Source organism: Phycomyces blakesleeanus (genome assembly GCF_001638985.1).
Source record: "Phycomyces blakesleeanus NRRL 1555(-) unplaced genomic scaffold PHYBLscaffold_1, whole genome shotgun sequence".
Taxonomy (NCBI): Eukaryota; Fungi; Mucoromycota; class Mucoromycetes; order Mucorales; family Phycomycetaceae; genus Phycomyces; species Phycomyces blakesleeanus.
The window spans coordinates 2,150,656-2,170,794 of NW_017265134.1; the positions used below are offsets into that span (position 1 = coordinate 2,150,656).

The 20,139-nt window shown below is 37.1% G+C and overlaps 7 protein-coding genes across 7 annotated transcripts; 5 read left to right on the top strand and 2 right to left on the bottom strand.

Annotated features, from left to right (window-relative positions):
• The first annotated feature begins 1,009 nt into the window (after nucleotides 1–1,009).
• On the top strand, nucleotides 1,010–3,332 carry PHYBLDRAFT_157016 (hypothetical protein). Its single transcript, XM_018433547.1, has 7 exons — nucleotides 1,010–1,102; nucleotides 1,279–1,385; nucleotides 1,440–1,548; nucleotides 1,642–1,902; nucleotides 1,979–2,768; nucleotides 2,864–3,006; nucleotides 3,077–3,332. Exons 1-7 carry the CDS (start codon nucleotides 1,081–1,083, stop codon nucleotides 3,196–3,198), a joined length of 1,554 nt encoding a protein of 517 aa, XP_018298968.1. The 5' UTR covers nucleotides 1,010–1,080; the 3' UTR covers nucleotides 3,199–3,332.
• Nucleotides 3,333–3,429: 97 nt separating this feature from the next.
• Nucleotides 3,430–5,034, bottom strand: PHYBLDRAFT_61974 (hypothetical protein; the record flags this gene model as incomplete). Its single annotated transcript, XM_018440883.1, has 6 exons — nucleotides 3,430–3,467; nucleotides 3,553–3,653; nucleotides 3,857–3,960; nucleotides 4,182–4,261; nucleotides 4,319–4,376; nucleotides 4,945–5,034. 6 exons carry the CDS (start codon nucleotides 5,032–5,034, stop codon nucleotides 3,430–3,432), a joined length of 471 nt encoding a protein of 156 aa, XP_018298969.1.
• Nucleotides 5,035–6,057: 1,023 nt separating this feature from the next.
• Nucleotides 6,058–7,706, top strand: PHYBLDRAFT_184486 (hypothetical protein; the record flags this gene model as incomplete). Its single annotated transcript, XM_018438944.1, has 5 exons — nucleotides 6,058–6,374; nucleotides 6,485–6,929; nucleotides 7,002–7,055; nucleotides 7,116–7,193; nucleotides 7,253–7,706. 5 exons carry the CDS (start codon nucleotides 6,058–6,060, stop codon nucleotides 7,571–7,573), a joined length of 1,215 nt encoding a protein of 404 aa, XP_018298970.1. The 3' UTR covers nucleotides 7,574–7,706.
• Nucleotides 7,707–7,829: 123 nt separating this feature from the next.
• Nucleotides 7,830–10,244, top strand: PHYBLDRAFT_161567 (hypothetical protein; the record flags this gene model as incomplete). Its single annotated transcript, XM_018434431.1, has 7 exons — nucleotides 7,830–7,879; nucleotides 7,909–8,158; nucleotides 8,246–8,624; nucleotides 8,703–8,909; nucleotides 8,978–9,668; nucleotides 9,749–9,920; nucleotides 10,017–10,244. 7 exons carry the CDS (start codon nucleotides 7,830–7,832, stop codon nucleotides 10,242–10,244), a joined length of 1,977 nt encoding a protein of 658 aa, XP_018298971.1.
• A 1,295-nt stretch (nucleotides 10,245–11,539) lies between these two features.
• On the top strand, nucleotides 11,540–14,442 carry PHYBLDRAFT_17480 (hypothetical protein; the record flags this gene model as incomplete). The annotated part of the gene is made up of 9 exons (XM_018437342.1): nucleotides 11,540–11,692; nucleotides 11,775–11,907; nucleotides 11,986–12,485; nucleotides 12,585–12,807; nucleotides 12,888–13,325; nucleotides 13,421–13,605; nucleotides 13,686–13,823; nucleotides 13,924–14,121; nucleotides 14,179–14,442. Coding segments are annotated over 9 exons (2,232 nt in total), but the record flags the coding sequence as incomplete, so codon positions are not given.
• Nucleotides 14,443–15,228: 786 nt separating this feature from the next.
• Nucleotides 15,229–15,588, bottom strand: PHYBLDRAFT_138484 (hypothetical protein; the record flags this gene model as incomplete). The annotated part of the gene is made up of 1 exon (XM_018430011.1): nucleotides 15,229–15,588. One exon carries the CDS (start codon nucleotides 15,586–15,588, stop codon nucleotides 15,229–15,231), a length of 360 nt encoding a protein of 119 aa, XP_018298973.1.
• A 2,548-nt stretch (nucleotides 15,589–18,136) lies between these two features.
• On the top strand, nucleotides 18,137–18,855 carry PHYBLDRAFT_157018 (hypothetical protein). Its single transcript, XM_018433548.1, has 2 exons — nucleotides 18,137–18,350; nucleotides 18,491–18,855. The coding sequence occupies exons 1-2, from the start codon at nucleotides 18,290–18,292 to the stop codon at nucleotides 18,811–18,813; spliced, it is 384 nt and encodes a 127-aa protein (XP_018298974.1). The 5' UTR covers nucleotides 18,137–18,289; the 3' UTR covers nucleotides 18,814–18,855.
• Nucleotides 18,856–20,139: the final 1,284 nt, after the last annotated feature.

Consider the following 20,139-nt stretch of genomic DNA (forward strand, 5'->3'; position numbering starts at 1 on the left):
GTCTACATACTTAACAGCCGCAGCTACGTAAGATGGAGACAATGGTGGTGAGCCAGTTAGTGTAGATGGAGTGTTGAGTGATGGCGTGGGTGAGCCAGGAGGTGGTGAGGGGTCCCTTGGTAGGGGTAGCGGAGTCTTAGCGGGAAGAGCCATGGATAGCGAAAACCCAGCAAACTGTAATTTAATTATGATAAAAGATAGTCACATGAATGGAAATTTCAAAAAAAAAGTCAGCATTAACTTAGCATAATTATGTATATAATATATTATACAATTCCAAGCATATCTAATAATTTATAAAAAAAAAACTTTTGAATTAAAAAGTCACAAACGGAAATTGAATACTCTTTTTATTCTCAAGAATAATAATAAAAAAAAAAAGGCATAAATAGAGGCATCAAATGTGGAAAGCTTTTTCTTTTCTTAACCCTGCTACCGCCGTTCTTTGCTGTACAAAATGTTGACAAAGCGGTTCTTTCTCGAAAACAAAAGAACAGGGAATAATGAAAAGCCAAAATAATCACTGAGGATGATTATCAGTTCATCCAAGGCTTCATGATTTGGCCATATTTTTTTATATTTATATAAAATATATTTTATTACACAATAAATGAAAATGAAAGAGAAAATTGCTAAAAAGAAGTAATCAAGCTAGTTAGCCGGTAGTTTGAAAAAATATATAGGCAGTTTTTGATAATTGATAAGCTAGCTACATAAAAAAATATACATAAACGCACTCCAGTATATGTATAAATGTATATTGTAAATGTAAAATACAAATATATATAATGTAAAGAAAAATAAATAAATAAATAAATAAATAAATAATTGCTTGTTATTTTTTATTTTATTTTTACATGAATATAAGAATATGAATATCCAATTTTCAACAACTTCTTGTGTTACAGATATTGAGGAAAATGATGACATTGTTGCTTAGCTGTCTATAAATACAAACCAAATTCAATTTGGAGAAAATGCTCCTTCAAGTCAAAGCCTTTCACTTTTTCACTTTTCACTTTTCACTTTTCACTTTATTTCGTCTTATCCTATCTTATATATCTATTTGGCGCGTACATTATGAATACACCTCCAAAGCGAGGTAAATAAAATTAAATTAAATAAAATAAAATAAAAAATTAAAATTAAATTAAAAAATTAAAAATAAAAACCTCATTTTCGCAAAAATGGGATTGTCAATTCATTATAATTACTCTTTGACACAAAAAAAAATATTCAAAAATATTCAAAAACGCTTAAACGGATATTGAACTGTAGAGCTAACGAGGGCGTTTTTTCCTCATGCAAAGACGACCCTCGACTTAGTCTGGGACTACATAAAAGAACAGTTTGCCTGGCCTGACGTTTTGCGATGGAAGGGATCGGTAATCTCAAATTTTATAGTTAGAGGGAATCTCCAAAGCTCATATTGTCCATAGGTCCTTGTCCCGACATTACCTGGTGTGTTTGGCATGACCTGTTTTGCTTGTGTCATATGTATCTGCCACATCCAACTCAACTTCTTTATCAATATTCCTGTCTCTGTTTGTAAGTTAGGACATGTCTATCAAATAGAGAGTATTTGGTATTTACGTCTTTTTTCGTTTTTTTATTGTTGCTTTTGTGGACCTGATATTTCAGTGGGAACGGTCTCTGTCGCACTTGGTTTGCTTTTGGCTTTCCGTGTGAATACCGCGTACGATCGTTATTGGGAAGGGCGTAAATTGGTTCAAACAGTTATTGCTACCATCCGCAATCTGACCAGACAGGTCTGGATAAATATCCCCGAAGAGACGGATCAGGACCATCGCGAGAAAATGCGCTGCATCAAACTAATCTTGGCGTTCATGGTAGCAACAAAGCATCATCTCAGACACGAATATGGAATTGATTACTATGATTGTGAGTAGTATATCTATAATCCAGAGACTGGAGACATAGTTCTTACTTTATTTTCTATTCGTACTTTTTTGTTTAGTGGAAGTACTCCTGCCTCCCGATTGGGTTCCATGCAGTGTAAATCACTCTGAGGACTTAAACCAACCTGTAAAAAAAACTGTCAAAGATCTCAACCTTACACCATTTGCCCAGCGCGCCCTTGCCAAGGCTAGTGCTCTTCCTTTCGTTATCTCACTTCATAACAGCGTCAAGCCTCCAAACCACGATGAACCCATGGAAGCCGATGACCCTATCGATATCATGAACGCCCGTCGCAGCGAACTTACTGACCGGTTCCCTGAGGCTGGACTTGCCGATGTTTCATGTGCAGATCTCAAATTGGCCGCGTCTGGCAGAGGTCGCCAGCTGACTATGCAACAACAGGACTTTAACCGTTCAGGAAGATTAATAATGAATGGAGACGAAGAAGCTCAACTGGAAGGAAGGTCCGATGAGGACGACACACCTCATCATGATAATGCAGTCGTACCAGATTCTGATCAGGCCACCGTAAGAGTACGCTCTTCGGATGAGGACGTTCACACTACCCGCCACAAGCATCATTTTAGCAACCTTAGACGCCGTCTCAAGCCAAAGAGGGCCTTCTCTGGCCCTGAAGATTTGCCTTATCACGGTGATTCTGATATCTCCTTGCCCATCGAAATTCTATTCAAGATTGCACTTTATATCAACCAGGCTAAGGCGGCCGAAAAGATTGAGTCTAGTTTTGTAGCCGTTACTACTTCTTCACTCGATACCCTCACAAATTCACTTACTGCATTCGAACGCATTGTTCATACCCCTATACCAAAGGCTTACAATATTCATTTGTATGTTTCTTTTTCTCTCTCTTTAAACTTAACTAACTTTACAGAAAACAATAAAAATAATAGTAATATTAATAATAACTTTATTTCTTTTATAGGAAACAAGGTGTCCTTCTTTATATCTTCTTCCTTCCTTTTGCATTGGTCGAAACCATCGGCTGGCTTACCGCTCCAATTGTCGCACTTGTATCTTTTACGCTATTCGGTATTGAGGCCATTGGTGCTGAAATTGAAAATCCATGTACGTTTTTTTTATTTATATAAACCCACCTCAGCCATGATTCCTAAATTGCTCATCATTTTGTCTATAGTTGGTTACGATGAGAACGACTTGCCGTTGAACCGTTATTGTGACGACCTGAAGAAGGAGGTCGAATATATCATCTACCATATTCCCAGTAAATCTAGTAGTATTCTGCTTGATGGCCGGTAAACCAACCAGCTTTATATTAAAAAGAAAGAATCCCCCACCCTAAAAAAATAATACAAAAATTATTAAAATATAAATAAATAAATATAAAAAAACAAACAAACAAGAGTAAGAAGAATAGACTTTTATGCTCTCATACACATACACAAGTACACACGTATACCCTTTATTTTTCAAGTGTACGAAACTATAAGATAGCAATCTGTAGTAGATATAAATAATATAACAGCAGTATCAGATTACAGTGGTGATACAGCTCTTCCATTGTAATACTAAAGAATAATAATAATTCTACACATACTTGATATTGATACTTACATAAAATACCTTCAATTCCATCCCCCTTTCAAAACTCACTCAAATCCAACCTAAATAAAATATCTGCGTTTCTATATTCTAAATTTACAAAATACTTTTTTTTTGTGATCTTCTCAAACATCAAATGCTTGACAATTATCCTATTGATTATTAATCAAGGTATATTTACTAAACATATATATATCAATATAAAGCAAAAGCATATTTAAGGTGCGTTGATCACCACTATGGTGTAGTTGGACAAACAGGAAGCTCAGCATCACTATCCTCCTCATTCTCAAACTGTTAGCAGCTGATGAGTGTACTTGAATTCATTATTGCTAAAGTATTGCAAATAAGTTACTTTACTTGAGAAACAAGCACAAGTAACTCGCCAAGTTTGCTTCCGATTGTTTTCCTGTAGCGACATATGTATGTCGCTGGTCTATCCAACGTTATAGCACGGATCTTGAGACTTATTAATATTGCCCTTTAGTGCAATTAGAGAACAGTTTATATTACCCATCATCACAAACCCAGCAATTACAAGGTCCATTCGATGCTGGCGTGTTCTTTTGGCTAGTATAAAGAACATCACATTTTTTTCCGGTTATGAATTATGTAGGCACTGAAATGTAGCTGTCTTCTGCCGCTTCTGGCACGAGAGCTTTTGATAGCGCAATTATTACTTGTGTGTCAGTTAGTACCAGTTTATTAATTAAGTCAGTTCTTGGCCTGTGATTATAGGGGAGGATGCTGTCAGTTGTGTCTAAATAATTTCATGTAAGAGAGTGTTTGTTTTTATAACACACTTTCTTATTTTTACCAGTGTTATTTGAAAATAGAGCGTCACCATTCATAGTTATTTTTTTGAGAACAATCAACTAGTATTTTTCCAAACATTGACACACGCCCTTTTTACTTACTGATAAAATCAATAAAGCGACTTCACCCCAATTAACACATGCATTGTTGCAGGGTGTTTTTCTGACCGGTGGGCGGCCTTTTCTCCCTTGTGTCTCTTGTTCAACTCGACGGTCGCCAACTCCACAAGGATTTGACTGGTTCCCTCAGGCGTCACCTCCTCACGTCTCCTTCCTCTTTAATTCACGCTGATATTTCCTGGAAATTGTTCTGGCGGTGGTCCATGCCACATAACACACGATCTCTCTGGTGGAAAATCCTCTGGCAAAGGGTCCCAACCACTGAGTTCATTTTCAACTGCACCTCATCTTTCCTCCTCAATGTAGTCACAACTAAGGCAGTAACTACCATACATAGATCCCATGACCTCCACACCACCTAACTAGCGTCCATATCTTTTTTCTTTTCCCTTCCGTAACTTTATCTTTCCTCAATTTTCAATTTCAAAGGTCGCGCACTGTGTGCGGCGGCAGTACCAATAAATACAAAAAAAAGTATACCATTCTGATTGTTCAACACATGTTTTACCAGGGTGAGACGTAAAGCACATGAGAACTTCAGGCCCTTACCTTTTACACGTTTGCCTTTAAGGTTTGGGTCAAGTAATAGTTGTTGCATAGTTTGGGCGACCTAGTCTTGTCGGCCAGTATAGGCCTGCTAATCCCGACTCTCAAGATTTAAAAATATGTGATTCTATGACATCCTCTCTGTAAAGTAATTTGAGCCATCGCATATCAGAAAAAATCATAAAGAACTCTGCCTAAATGCAAAATAAAGTGCGTTATTGATACCTGTAGTATCCAATTCTATATAGATGACTTGTCAACTTTTAACTTTGGAATCCAGTATGGTCATGCCAATGATGATGGGCAAGAACGATATTATCAATTTTTGTTGCCTCCCCCTGCCCCCCCCCCCCCCCCTTTTTTTTTTTTTTTTTGTTGTTGTTTTGTTTGTAACTTACAAAAGTCAATTATAATAAAATGAGTTTACAGTAAGTCTTTTGCGCATTGTTATGGATAATTCCACAATATACAAAACTAAAGAGGTCGTGACAGCAATTCATGACAATGGATGTATTGCTTTGTTTCTACCACGATACCTCGTCTTTTTTAAATCTCATTGAAAAATACTGCTCCAAGATTGAGGGGGAAGTAAAGGACCTTGACCAAATGGGAATATCGATAAGATTTTAGCCCTAATCTTTTGGCTGACTCTTCAGAACCCCCCCAAAAAAAAGAGAAAGGATCATCAACAAAGGTTTCGAGTATTTTTTAAAGTGGCAGTTTCGTAATCAGGGGTTGTATGGTTTGGATTGTCATCCGTAATCCCGTTCAGCTAAGATTATCGTATGTAATTTCTCTTTTTCGGTGAGAGTGAAATCGTGTTGCTTAAAAGTCAAAACACAAATACAAATGTTTGAAAATCATATAACAGTAACAACAATGAGATTCACATTTAACGAAAACAAAAAAAAAAAGAATATGTTTGGTCTAGTAAATGGACAAGTCAATTTTTCTTTTTCTTTTTTGTATTTCAGCATATTTCACGATTTTTTTTTACCTTCCGGAAACAATGTATATATTTTTGTAATACTCTTTTTTTTTGCTGGCTGGATTTTTGTCTCTAGACGTTATCCTAATGAGTGACATTACAGCAGTTTCACCATCAGATCTTGACATTGATACCGATATTGATTCAGGGTTCGACATCACTAATCTTCCGGAATCCTTTAAACGTTTTCTCAAAGACAATGACATTGATCCACGAATCTATACAGTCACGAAACTTCCTCGCTTCGTACGGTGGAACAGCCATCTCGATCAGAGCTTGTTACCAACTCTTGATCAACTTCGCGAACAACTAAAGACACAAGATGTCTGGAAAGTCCAGGGCCTTGATGGCTTCTTTGGGTTTAACTTGGTGAAAAATGGTCCACGTTTATTTGATATCCCTGCGTAGGTAGTTCTATTTCTATATTTATTTTTGTTAATTTGTTTTCTAAATAATTCAGATTTTTAACCTTTTTTTAAATATATATATATATATAAAACAAAAAAACTCCCAGGTACAAGGACCACTCCCTTTTTGGAATTGATTTGAGTTCTGCCGTAGCTGTTGAAGCCTTGTGTATTGAGCAAGATGACCATGTATTGGATGTCTGTTGTGCACCTGGTGCCAAACTATGCATGATTGCCAACATCATTGGCCAAAAGGGAACAGGAACTGTGACAGGTGTTGATTTGGCTCCTCACCGATTGGCCACCTGCCAATCTTTGTTAAAGAAATATCGAGTTGGTGAACGAGCAAGATTATTTGCAGCTGATGGAACGCAGTTTGCTATTCCTGCACCATCGCGTCTGGGAAGTGTTGTACTTGGTGATGTAAAACTAGATGAGGCCAGACCAGCAAAACGAAGAAAGACCCAAAAAAAGGCCGGGAACATTAATCCATTTTGGGCTCCCAGAATGTTGCGATTTGATGATATGTGCCCCAGTCGATTATACGACAAGGTGAACGAATTGCCCCCATTTATTGGAACATTGTAATAAGAAGTTTCTAATGTGATATTCTGTGTATATCAGGTACTCGTTGATGCTGAATGCACACACGATGGATCAATTAGTCACATAATTAAGGTTATTATTCAATTCTAATTACTAAGTGATATTGGATATTAATCTAACTGTACCTTATAGTATGAGAAATGGGGTTGGGATACCTTTGAGAAGAATTTTATGGATAAAGAACGCTTGGCCACCATCAGTGAATTGCAGGTAGATTGGTTATTATCTACTTATATCTTATTTGGTACTTATTTTTTAAACACAATTAGCGCAATTTGATGAAACAAGGCTGGAAGATGCTGAAAGATGATGGACTTATGGTCTACAGTACTTGCTCTCTTACTATCAAGCAAAATGAAGATAATGTTGCTTGGTTCTTAGCGCACTATCCAGATGCAACATTGGAGAATGTACCATGTGTAGAAAAATTGGATATTAAGCTTGCATCAATCAGACGTACTGATCTCAAAGAGGCAACACCTGAAATTCAGGATGCGATACAGAAATCGTGTGTACGATTTGATCCGCTTACTAGTCGTACAAGTGGGTTCTTTCTTGCAAGGTTCAGAAAATCATCCTCAACAAAATAGATAGGCTTAGTCAGAACGCTCTTGTCTTTTACCTTTTGTATATTTGGCACTTATATCACAAACAAACAAACAAACAAACAAACAAAAAGAAATAAATAAATAAAGCTATAATTTTCTGAAACTTTCATCATTTAATCCTTTTGAGAAGAAACGTTTCAAATATGACAGAGGGTAATACTAGATACAGTTATTATGATCATATATATATATATATATGTATGTATGTGTATGTGTATATTACAGAAATAAATCTCAAATGAAATACAACAGTAGAATCTATAGGATACGATACAGGAATTATTACAGGTAAACAATTAAGTACCAACTTTTTCCAGGAGCACTACTCATCAGCCTGCATCAGTCAGCGACACGTCCTCGGTCAGCCCTAAGCTTGACAAAAGCGGACCTGTCCTTGTAGAGATTCTGGAAGACACAAAAAAGTATCGTGTGTGTAAAACAGACATTGTGCCTGATGATGTTGATCAGATTCAAAAGCATGTCAGACATTATGCGGATGAATTCAACCTTGATCTTATCGTCATCACAGGTGGTACTGGGTTCTCAGAAAGAGATACTACACCAGAGGTATTGTATATTTAAATCAAGGAAAACCATGTAAATCTGTATATGTGTATGTATGAATAAGTCAATATTCACTGTACTTGAATACAGGCTATTATCCCTCTGTTGACACGTCAGACACCTGGTATCACTCACCTACTACTGGCAAGCTCTCTTGCTATTACTCCATTTGCAGCACTTTCACGCCCCGTCACAGGAATACGTAATAAGACCCTCATAATTACACTCCCAGGCAGTCCAAAGGCGTGCAAAGAAAATATGGCTGCTATTATCAATGTACTTCCTCACGGTCTGGATCTTATCCGAGGCGAGCCAGTTGCTATGTTACATGCTGCTATCCAGAAAGATGAAAATGAAAAACCAAACCCTCAGAAAATTACAAAACATCATTATCATACATGCACGCATAAACATGATGCACCAGGACACGCTAGTCAAACAGGCCGGTCAAAGGATCTCGGTTCATTTGGTATGATTTATATATATTAATAATGGGGCATAAAGTATAAGCAACCAATTAAACCGTGGCCATATCGATCATGTTTAGTCCCCACTCGTGCCCGGTCTTCTCCTTATCCCATGGTGTCTGTATCTGAGGCACAGAGCATTGTTTCCTCGTATACTCTTCCTATAGGGACTATTTCCTGTGAGCTTGGAGCTGGGTTGGCTGGAAGAGTACTTGCAGAAGATATCTCAGCCGTTGAAAATGTCCCAGGCTATCGCGCTTCTATTATGGATGGATATGCTGTACATGGTAAGTATATTGATCTTAGTAATATGTGCATGTACACCAATTCATTAATTTTGTGGGCTGGTGTGCAGTGGAAGATGGGCCAGGAATTTATACTGTCGGATCAGTATCCCTGGCGGCACCCACCACAGAAAAGAAAGTTCTCCAACGTGGTCAAATCTCTCGTATTTCGACCGGTGGTCCTCTTCCTCTAGGTGCAAATGCGGTAGTAATGATCGAAGATACTCGATTGGTAAAGTCCTCTGAAGATGGAAAACACGAAGAGACGGTTGAGATCCTTGTCCAAGCTCAGAAAGGAGAAAATATTCGTGAGATTGGAAGCGATTGTGCAATTGGTGATATTGTTGGCAAGAGAGGGCAGGTTATGTCCAATATGGGTGGGGAGCTTGGATTATTTGCTTCTGTGGGAGTCTTTTCTGCACATGTTTACCAGGAACCTGTTGTGGCTATAATGTCAACAGGAAATGAGTTACGTGAAGCTTCTAGTGAGAATGGTCCTCTTATTGAAGGACAGGTTCGAGATGCCAACCGCGTTACTTTATCTGCAGCAGTGACAGGCGCTGGATTTGATGTATTTGACGTGGGAATTTTGAAAGATTCAGTAGAGTCTATAACAGAAGGAATATCTACTGCTCTTGAAGAGGCAGACGTTATCATAACCACTGGAGGAGTTTCTATGGGTGAAGCTGATTATATGAAGCCTATTCTTGAACAAAAATTTGGTGCCAAGATACATTTTGGTCGTGTTCTAATGAAACCAGGGTAGGTGAATTTGATCTTATTTTATTACTAGTATCGGCTGCGTATATATTGTTTGGGGCTAATCCAAAAGGCTATTGCAGAAAACCAACGACATTTGCTACGATAAAACATGAAAGCGGAAAAGAAAAACTTGTTTTTGCACTACCAGGAAATCCAGTGTCTGCTGCTGTCTCATTTTACCTTTTCGTGCTTCCTGCACTACGTCAAATTTCTGGCCACCCTCACCCAGAGAATGTTTCTCTTCTCGTAAAAGTATGTATTTAATTTATTCAAAATGAAATTTAATAACACGTTTACTGAAACTTCACTTATTTACTGATTATATTCTACCCGTTAAATTTTCGGTAGATCGCTCAAGACATTGAATTAGATGGCCGGCCAGAATACCACAGAGTTCGAGTTTTTGTCTCTGGTAGTGAGCTTATTGCAGAATCTACAGGAGATCAACAGAGCAGTCGTTTGCTGAGTTTATTAGCCGGAAATGGTCTTCTGGAACTTCCTGCGCGATCAGATAGCCTAGCAAAACTTAAAAAGGGAGCTGCTGTGAAATGTATTATGCTTGGACCACTATATTAATTAAAAAAGAAAAGATGCATAGAATGTGGTTATTGAAGAAAATCTGTGCAATTAGTTGTTTAAGACCATGAGCAAAACATTTTTATATATCTATTTAATAAATAATGTTAAAATGAGAAAAGGTGTTATTTGTGTGTGTGATTTCTTGAGTATTATTTTCCCCTTGTAAACAACACAAGTGTTTAAAAAACAAGTAGTATACGATATTTAGCAGAATAAGAGCCAAGGTTAGGATATACTTTTTTTTTACTCTCATTCTTTTAAGTATTCTGTTTATGAGGTTAGGTTGATATAACGGCCACAGGAGTAGCTTGTGTGTGATTGAAATCCAGGGCTATAAAATGACCATAAAACGGCTTATCTGGCATGGTTAATTTACAAGATAAAATTGAAATATAAACAAAATATTCAGCTTTCTTGATAGGACTATCATAATTTTATGAAACATCAAATTAGCTACATTCTTTGCATATTAAAGTTATTCTAACACACTGAGTATTTTGAATAATTATAATTGCAACAATAGGTATTAAGTCTACTATGAGCTCAGATAAGATGTTTATATAAAGGTCTATTATGCTATAGTTGTCCATTCTTCTTTTCATTTGTTATCACAAATAATGTTTGGTTAGTTGAATATTTTCTTACAAAATAACAGGCAAAGGTTTAAGAGTTGTACAAAACGAATAAAGATAATGACAATCCCTTCTCCTTTGTTAGTTCCTGCGCATGAAACCACCTCTTTATCCCGAAAACCTACAAAATGGCATCCCGCGACTCCTGTGAACAACCCTTCACAAATGCAACCTTCCCTTGATCCCCTTAATTTCCAGAATCTACAAATCAATTCACGATATCAAGCCAGTGCCCCAGCGCCAATTCAGCAAAGCAATCAATACATTCCAAGTCGCCCAAGGCAACACTATTCAACCTTTTCTACGGCTAGTCAAGTATCTGTACCTTTAGTCCTACCACTAGGTCCCTCCGGACAAATTTCTTTAAATCGACCAAATCTTGATACAGCGAAGCCACCGTTGTATAGTTCAGCATACGTTCAACAAACGCCAACAGGCATACAAAAAAGCCCTACTAAGCGATTCTTGCATCCGCAGCTACCTCACCCTAACTATGGTACAACCGAAACCAGTCGTGACGTGTTGTTGATGAGAACTCCTCCTACCGTGCAAGACCTTCATATTTCTCGCCTTAGTCCTCAGCCACCGCCAAATGTAAGACCTAGGCTTATTAACCAATTTTTTTTAAAAAAATTAAAACTGAATATCATAATTTTATAGAGTACGGTTTCTTTACCTACGCATGCTCAGTGTAGTTCTGTCTTCAAAAGATGTACTCTAAATGCTATTCCTCATACAAAAGATTTGTTGCAAAGGTCTAGACTACCCCTGTCACTTATTTTAGAACCTTACCCAAATCTTCAATCCAATGATGTGAGTATCGTTTTTTGATGTAACATACTTAGTAACATAGAATCTTTTACTGATCGTATCTACATATATATATATTTACAAGATCAATATACCCTTGATAAATAACTCTTCCGTAATTCGGTGTACGAAGTGTCGGTCTTACATAAATCCTTTCATACAATTTGCCGAAGGAGGCACAAAATGGCAATGCAACCTATGTGATACCAAAAATCAGGGTAAGTTTATTTGTAGAGGTTTATGTTTCCATATCCCTATTGAATATGTCACTAAAATAGATACTGTGCTTTATATAGTGCCACCTTTTTTTGACTGGGATAGTATCAATCAGCGTCCAGTAGATCGCTGGAGTCGAGTGGAACTTAACCACGGGTGTGTAGATATAGTTGCACCATCTGAATATGCTCAAGATCCTCTTCAACCTCCGGTTTATGTGTTTATTATTGACGTTTCGGTACAGGCTGTTCAAGCAGGAATACTCCCAGTTGTAGCAAATTCTATCTTAGAAGCATTGGATAGTATTCCCAATCCAGAAGGACGAGTTAAAGTCACTTTCTTAACCGTGGATAGTGGAGTTGGGTTTTACAGCCTGTCAGGAAAACAACCGGAGCTTATGGTTGTAAGCGATCTATCCGAGATTTACCTACCAAGGACACCCGACGATCTGGTTGTAAACTTGTTGGAATGTAGGCCTATTGTGGAGGACTTGTTGAAAAGGATGTCAGAGATGCATGTGAAGCGATGTACGAATTTGAATTGTCTTGGAGTAGCCATAGAAGCTGCTAAGCAACTATTGGTAAGTTAATGTCTAGTATGAATATATATATATATATAAAAAGAAACCAAGAGTCGAATGTGCTGTATTGATAATCTCGTTTCGCGTTATATGTTGTAGATATCATCGGGTGGAAAAATTGTATGCTTTCAAGGAAGTTTACCCAGTGTTGGAGAAGGAGCAATTCGATCGGAAGACTTTAAAAAAGCTGTATCAAGCGAGATGCCTATTATGGCATACCAAGAGGATTTTTACAGATCAATTTCATCCGATTGCTGTAAAGCAAACATTTCAGTTGATATGTTTGTTTTTGGAAGTAATAGCGTTGACTTGGCAACTATGAGTAAAGTATCCTTAAAAGATTATACTAATTAAAGCAAACTAATTTGAGACGATGTGTGTGTGTGTGTGTGTATTTTATAGATATGCTTCCACGATTCACAGGAGGACATACCCATTATTTTCCTGGCTTTAATGGAGCAAACGGAGCAGAAGCTAATAAGCTTAGACAAGAAATACTTTGCATGCTAAACCAAGATATCGGGCTCGAGGGTGTGATGAGAACAAGATGCTCGAGTGGTATTGCATGCACATCATTTCACGGAAATATTACCCCACTGTCATCGGATGTGATGCTTTTACCAAATGTACCGCAAGGACAGTCTTTCTGCGTCGAGATGTCAATCGAGGCAGAAATTTGTACTTCGACATCATTTTTTCAAACAGCTTTGATTTACACCACCAGTTCAGGAGAAAGACGCATTCGAGTAATGACGCTTTGTTTGCCAGTAACAAAAAGTTTATCTGAGCTATATGCGCGTGCAGATCAAGTAGCAATTGCAAAGTCTCTTTGTCTTCAATGTAAATTTTTGTACACGAGGTTTTTTAATAATAATAATAATAATAATAATAATAATATGAAGCTTACACGCCCCCCTTTTTTCTTCTTCTCTTAGCAATCGAGAAAGCTGTTACTCAAAAACGGCGTCATGGCAGGGACCATTTGGTTAAAGAGACCGCAGAGATTTGTAAAGCCTACAACAAAGAGATGACAGGTGCTAAACAAAACGGCGAGAATAATATTTCTATCTGCCATAATCTGAGCTTATTGCCGCTTTTGATATTTGGAATACTAAAGAGTGTATGTACATGTCTTTATATATATTATTCTATACATAATATAGTTAGCCGCTGACTATTGTTATTATTTATGGTGATTAGGAAACCTTCAATGAGGTGAATATAGTTCCGTGGAATATATGCACACAAACAACACTCTTGCTCAGAACCCTTCCTCTACAAGAATGGGCTCGTATCGTACACCCTAATTTATACTCACTTCACAACCTTCCGCCACTCGTAAGTAGGAGTAATATAGACAGCATTTAACTGCCTAAGCAACGCCGTAAATGTACTCTAATCGACAATATGTAAATTTATATATGTATGTGGAAATTAGATGGTATCTAAGGATGGGATCCAGAATCATACAATGCCACTCCCAATGAATTTATCTTTGGAAAAGTTTGACAGCCATGGGTGCTATCTTTTAGAAAACGGACAACGTATTATGATATGGATTGGGAGAAATGCTGTGCCTCAGCTATGCAAAGATCTTTTAAACGTTTCTGATATACATCAAATCAACACAGGACAGGTACGGATACAAAACATGCGATTTATAAGATATACTCATTATCTTTGCTATCTCTAGGTTGATTGCCTACCCAAAATTGACAACCCATTGTCACAACGAGTCAATTCAATCATTGAGCATATACGATCAAGAAAAAATTCTCATACATACTACCCATCTATTTACATAATCAGAGAAGATGCCGAATCTCCATTGCGCTCTTTATTTTTATCGCATCTTGTGGAAAGCACAGGCTCATCACATGCCACAGAAAAGAAGAACATCATATCCAACTTAAACTATCTTAGTTGGCTTCACCATATTTCCAACAGTAGCTATTAACAGCTCTACCGCACTTTATATAATAAATTATAAACACATCTAACTTTATATCTTGATTTATGAGACTCACGTTTCATAAGATAATATATATATATATAGCGTGTGCGTGTGAGATATGCCTTTATATTTCTAGCAAACAAAGCTGCTAATAAAAACATTATATTCTTTATATGCTTTTTAGAAAGATATCTTTTTTACACTGAATTCAAGACCTTACCAGAATCAAATCCAGTCTTTTGTTATCCAAAGATATATTATTATTATTACGTTCCAAATTAATGGGTAATAAACATTTAATTAATAATAATAGTAATAGTAGTAGTATACGATGATGATGATGCTGAAGAAGAAGATTATGGAAAGTTTTAAAGAGAATTTTATCGATTTGTGCTTTATATTATCAAGTATCACCTTTAACTTAGCTGTACAGATGATATTGTCAAAATTAAAAACACGTAATGCATCTGAACCAATAGAAAGAATGACCAAGATTTTTAAAGAAGTATCAATGAATTAAAAAAAAAAAAGGCAAATACGTTTATTGGTATTGAAAACAAAAAAAGAAGCACCACAAATTTGTTTGTGGCACTTTTTTTTTAAGGCTTTATTTTGGGAGTTTGTTCTAGGGAGTTTGGTTTTGGTGTTGTGATTTTTTGGTAGTGTAGATTATGTAAAGGAAAGACTTTGCTTTTTTGAAGGGATTGACTATTATACAAATTTTTTGTTTGTTTGTTTTACAGTGTGTATATACAAATGATTAAAATCGAGATCAAAATCGAGATCAATTTAAGACGAGCGATAGGCAGCTGGTCTAATGCGGACTGTGACTGAAGGATGATCAAAGATAAGTGAATCCAGGGCCATGGATTTTTCAGATACTGGGCAAGATTTGGAAAAGTTCTCGTCATCAGAAAGGGCAGAAACAAAGGAGTCATCAGAGATCGTCGATGAAGATGAAATCAAAGAAGGTGCGACTGTGTTTTGGACTTTGTTGCAGCTAAAGGCTTTCTTGACTGAAGCGAGGCCTTTCATGCATTGGCCCATTGATGATGTGAATGTGGAGACACGGCTAGCTGTGTTGGTAGTTGAGGATTGGCGACGCTGGCACTTTGAGATGATACGCTTTTGGATAGAGAGGATCTGCATTGTAGAGTGTTGGTTGTGAGGTGTAAAGGTAAAGAAAGGCTTGGTAGGTAAGATGAGGTTGAGAGAATATGTAATAAAAAGGAAAGAAGTGCAAAAATGTCAATCCTTTATATACTATTTCAAAAGATCCGTGCTCTTGGGGTATGAGTGAAGGATTTCATGCTTCTTCTTCACTTTCTTGCCATTTTTAGGACAAAGACAAGGGGCCATCGTATCTGATGTTTGGCATCTATCGGAAAATACAGCCAAAAATCCTGATCCACAAAACCACAGCTAAAAATCAAAATCAAAATCAAAGATCCATGATTCCCCCCTCTATCGAGAATCAAGAATCGAAGATGTACCTGTCTCCTGTATCAATTGATTCACGTCACCTTGATTATTATCTGCAAAAGGCATTGAACTTTTCGATTCCGGGCTTTTGGGGTTTACCAGTAATTAATTTAGGAAACTTACAAATCATTCACTTAATGCCGATTTTAACTCCACGGACAAAATGGGTGAAATATTTCAGGCATTATCTTTTCTAATAAAGCATTTTGCTGTTTTTAATGATAGCAATGATAATGATAGCAATAAATTTGGTCTATACTATTTTAAAGCTTCTTGGATCAACCACACAATGTAATAACTCATAAACTAACAGATATTTAGCAGGAAATATGTCTACTGCAGTAATTTATTGGCAAAAACGCACAGATATATATATTCATATTAACTTGATATCTTCACCTTGAGTCTTCTTCTTTTTATCTCTTTAGTTTAATACTTTAGCTATTAAATATAACCAAAAGAAGAAGAAAATCAACTCATTTATATCCTCTTTCTTTTCTTTGTGAGATCCTCCTAGTGTGACTTGTCTTGATGAAATGGGCTGGTTTCAAGGCTTAATTAGTCGCTTAAATTACCCTTTTTTTTTTGGTATGGAGCACATTATTACTAGGCAACGATTAGCATGGGGGTTGGGAACTCTTTTCTTGGTTGTCATCATCATCCAGGTGGCTTCTCACACCCGCTTTCTATTTAATTCATCTGATGTTGATTCCAAAGACAATATCCCAATCGATCAAGGAATTACAGCAGCAGCAACGACAAGACATTTGCATCATTCTACTTTATGGTCCCATTTAGCCACACTTTGCACAATTTATGCATTTGGATTGGGGTATATTCTTTACAAACGACGAGCCCGAGAAAGAAGACGATTAAGAGGAGACATTAGTCCTGACCGAATAATCGATGGATGGTTGTCACGGACCTGGCGAGGTCGATGGCGCCGATGGTTGAATTTTGAGATTCGGGTTTTTGGAGTGCTTATCAGTCCAGGCACAATACTCGTAGCAATTGGATTTGTGACTATTCATGTGATCCAGATTGCAGGAAATCTATTAGTAGTAATATCAATAGCATCAACAACGACAGAATCACAATCAGTAGTAGCAGCAGCAGGAGCAGCAGGAGCAGCAGGAGCTCTGGTAGATAAAATACCCGCTGATGGATCTATTAAATCTGACGAGGTCACTTATCAACAAGAGCTTGGGAACCGAATTGCCCAGCTTGCCTTGGTTGATATCGCAGTTGCCGTCGCTCTGTCGGCAAGACACTCGATTCTCTGGCGGCCGTTTGGGTTCGAATGGGCAGTGATGTGGCACACCTGGTTTGGCCGGATCGGGAGTCTGTGCGCACTTTACCATGCTACTCTTGAGATAGCAATCTATTATTCTCAGCAAAGCAACAGCAGTCTGTTTGAGGCCATGACAAGGAGCCCGATGGCCACTTCAGGGTCTGGAATTATTCTGCTGGTATCGATTCTTGTGTTTGGCTCTCACCCACTTGTGCGGTCCATGTCATACCGCCTGTTTCGGCTCACGCATCTCTTGTCTTTTGGTGGACTGGTTGTCTTGGGTATCTTGCACCATTGGGCGTTCTTGGTGTTCTACACTGCTGTGTTTGGCGTCTGGATGGTGGATCAGATCCAGAGGTGGGGTGTGGAGTCTCGACCGGTGCACCTGGTGTCGATGGAAGCACTACCGGGCAAGATTGTCAGACTTAGACTGGAGCCTTCTTATGGTGTATCAACCTTTATACCTGGGCAGTTTGCGTATGTGTCTCTTGCAAAGTCCAGGATTTCAAGTTGGATATTTTCACATCCGTTTTCGATTAGTCGAATAGACAATAGTCCAGGTAAAGTATATATACATATGTATATACATTTGATGATGGGATGATAGAGAGCGAGACTACTACTACTACTACTACTACTACTACTACTATTGTCGCTGTTATTCTTTATTTAATTTGTTTAGACTAGCTTTATTTTCTTTATTTACTCTTCCTCTTCTTTATAGGCAAATCGTCGATCAGAGCAAGCGCTACTGAAGTGTCGATCTCGAGTTCTGGGGGATTACCGAACCATGGAAACAATTTTTATCTTGAGCCCGAAACAATGGTTGTCAAGACCAGTACAAGCCGTTCTGTGCTTACATTCCACATCAAGACGAGTGGTAGGCGTACCAGCGGTTTATACAAACTTGCTCAGGATACTGCGGGTGATGATAGCCATGGACTGAGATTTAGTGTGAGTAAACCACTTGGATTCCCATTGTTGAGTGTGGCAGGCCATGGGTTTGGTGATTTTGAGACAGTTGTGCTGATAGCACAAGGCATTGGAATTACTCCTTGGATAGCTGTACTACAATACATGCAACAGACCAAGGTACAGACCAAAGAACTCAATCTCATCTGGTCTGTACCATCTTCAGGTAAAACAAATAATAATGATAATCTTTATTTTATTGTACAACAACAACAAAATCGCGTATTCTTTTATGGTTTTGGGGGGGTTTTTTTTTCTTCTTGTGTGTATGTGTATGTGTGATACCAAAAATTCCATGTTTCGTAGATGTCTTGCATGCTTTTATGCAAGAATTGAGTTCATGGGAATATTCAAGCGATTTGGTATTGAACTTTGATGTTCATATCACAAGAGAGGTAGCTGATGTTGAGCCAGGATTGTTGTCGGATGTAATTAAGATCCATCACGGGCGTCCTGATTATGGGCTGGTGCTAGAGACAATCCGGCAACGCAATTCACGAACCCATGTGGCGCTTGGGCTGTGCGCGGCTGATGAAACGGTTCAAAAGTGTGGCAATCAGGTCCGAGGTGCAACATTTAGCAATGAGCAGTCGTGGTGGTCAATCTGTGCAGAACGCTTTGAATTATAATACAAAGTATATACATATAAAGCCTACATCTATTCAAACTATAAATAAATAATATATATATATATATATACAGCCAAAATGTTCATTATTATTATTATTATTATATCCGTTGCTTATAGTCAATATAACCATACACACGCGCGCGCACACGTATATAGATACGCGTAGTTTGATATATAAATATAAATATAAATATTTTATTAAATATACATAAACAGGTTCCAAAAATAATAATAATAATTTTAATACTTCTTCTCAACCCCACCCAAAATATGTATATATAAAATATATATATAAAAAGAGATGGAATTGAGATCTCAATGTCAAGATCACTTTAAAGATATATATTTATTTTACAATAATACGACTAATATAAATACATATGAAAATTGAAGAAAGAAAAAAAAAAGGAGGGGGGGGGGAAAGAGATCTTTGAGATGTTAAATATGTAAAGGCTTTGTGGGTGGGGTACATAGGTTTCTCTTCAAATCTTTTTTTTCTTTTTTCTGTTGCTTTGTTCTATGATGATCTTATCCCCGCCCAGAGTTCTTCCCCAAAAGCATGAGATTTCTAATTGATAAAGCAGTAAAGCCTATTTAATCTATAGACCGCGAAGTGTTGAAAATAAAATAAAACGGGTAATGAGTTTCAAAATTAAAATAAATAATTGGATATTTTATTTTATTTTCTATTATAAATCTATCTAACTATTTATTTATTTATTTATTTATTTTCCCAGGCAGCAGAAACAGGTACAACGACAAAAAATAAAAATGCTGTATAGATATTGAAATTGAAATTGAAATTGAAATTGAAATTGAAACACACGCAAAAATACCGCCTATATTTCTTTCTCTCTCTCTCTCTCATTGTCCGTCTATCCGTCCGTCAGTTCGTCCGTTCGTCTGTCTTTTGCAGTCTTTGTTCTTTTTGGTTCTATTGTTTCACACATCGCTCAAGTGCACAGGTGTACAATTGTAACTCTCTACGCACGGGCTGTCAAAGATTGATTGGACCAAGACACTGAATAAATTCAAATATATATAACTCCATGGCAACCAACAACAATAGAAAAAATTATATACATTTCAGAATTCTTTACTTATAACATATATTATTAGTGATAGATATATCTTTTCTTGTTCTATTTTTCAAGTGCTAAAAATAATAATAATAATAAAAAATTCGTCCAAAAAAGTAAATTAACCACAGACTTGTACACAAACAATTTCAAAAGTACAATTTGGTTTTTTTTTATAGTCCCAACCAAACCTAAACCCAGCCCAACCAAAAGAACTCAAACTCTCCCTTTCCATTTCCCTCCCA